A 1,285-nucleotide genomic window follows, 5' to 3' on the forward strand; every position below is an offset into this window, starting at 1 on the left:
TCCGCGTTCGGGTTGTAGGCCGCGCCGCAGGTCGCCGGGTCCGGGTCCGCCCCCGCGGCCAAGAGCGCCGCGGCGAGGCCGTCGAGGCCCTCGAGGCACGCGTAGAGGAGCGCGTCGGACCCGCGCTCGTTGCGGACCGTCGCGTCCGCGCCGCGCTCTAACAGCAGCGCCGCGACGTTTCCGTGGCCGTACTGGGCGGCGACGACGAGCGCCGACGAGCCCCACATGCCCCGCGCGTCCGCGCGCGCGCCGCCGTCGAGCGCGGCGCCGGCCGCCGCGGCGTCGCCGGCCTTGGCCGCGGCGACGAGCCGCGCGTCCGCGTCCGCCTCGCCGTGGGGCACGGGCGGCCGCACGACGAGGCCGTCGGCGAGCCGCTCGAGCCCCGCCTCGCCGCACCCGGAAACGGCGACGGCCGGCGGCGGCCGCGCCGGCGCCGCGGGCCGTTTGTCGGGGGCGAGGGACTCGCCGGGCGCGTCGCAGTCGGGCGCCTCGCACCCGGCCGCCAGCGGCGTCACCTTCCCCCGGAAGCACAGCGCGTAGCGCGCATACCGGTACAGCGCCCCGACCATCATCGACGCCGCGTCGCGCCTGTCGCGGCCCGCATGTCGGTTTTGGGCAGCCCCCGGCATCGACGGCAACTTGAAGGCGGGTGCCGCATCGGTGCCGCATCGGTGCCGCACGGCATGATCACGACGCATGACGGCCTTGCGAGCTGCTCGGTTTTTAGGTGACCGCTCCGAGCCGTCCTCTCTCTGCACACGCGGCGCTGCTCGGTTTTTAGGTGACCGCTCCGAGCCGTCCTCTCTCTGCACACGCGGCGCTGCTCGAAGGATGATGCGCGCGCTGGTCGTCGCCCTCTGCGCCGGCGCCGGTGCGCTCGAGCTCGCCGTCGTGTCCCTCGCCGTGCCGAAAGCGTCGGAGCGCTACGGCGCGGCGGGCCGGGCCTGGCGCTGGAAGTCGGCGGTCCTCGGCGACGACATGGCCTTCCCCCGGCCGCGCAACGCGCGCGCCGTCGCCGAGGCCGTCGTCGCGTGCGGCGGCGGCGCCGTCGCCGAGGCCGCGGCGCTCGCGACGTGCGCGCGCCTCGACGTCGTCGTCGCCGGCGCCGACGGCGAGGCCGCCGCCGCCGCCGCGCGGGCGTGCCTCGCGGCGCTCGTGCTGCGGCACGGGCCCGGCGGCGACGTGCGGCGCGCGCTCGACCGCGCGGGCGGCGAGATCGCGGCCGCCGCGGCCGCGGGCGTCCCCGCGGGCGCGGACGCGGGCGACCTCGACGGCGCCTTCGCGA

General features: G+C 78.6%; 2 protein-coding genes across 2 annotated transcripts; one reads left to right on the forward strand and one right to left on the reverse strand.

The window, feature by feature from the left end:
- Positions 1–99: 99 nt before the first annotated feature.
- Positions 100–569, reverse strand: AURANDRAFT_69399 (hypothetical protein; the record flags this gene model as incomplete). Its single annotated transcript, XM_009045168.1, has 1 exon — positions 100–569. A coding segment is annotated over one exon (470 nt), but the record flags the coding sequence as incomplete, so codon positions are not given.
- A 262-nt stretch (positions 570–831) lies between these two features.
- AURANDRAFT_69400 (hypothetical protein) lies at positions 832–1,239 on the forward strand (the record flags this gene model as incomplete). The annotated part of the gene is made up of 1 exon (XM_009045167.1): positions 832–1,239. A coding segment is annotated over one exon (408 nt), but the record flags the coding sequence as incomplete, so codon positions are not given.
- Between the last annotated feature and the right edge of the window lie 46 nt (positions 1,240–1,285).

This window comes from Aureococcus anophagefferens (genome assembly GCF_000186865.1).
Source record: "Aureococcus anophagefferens unplaced genomic scaffold AURANscaffold_1650, whole genome shotgun sequence".
In the NCBI taxonomy this organism is placed as follows: Eukaryota; class Pelagophyceae; order Pelagomonadales; family Pelagomonadaceae; genus Aureococcus; species Aureococcus anophagefferens.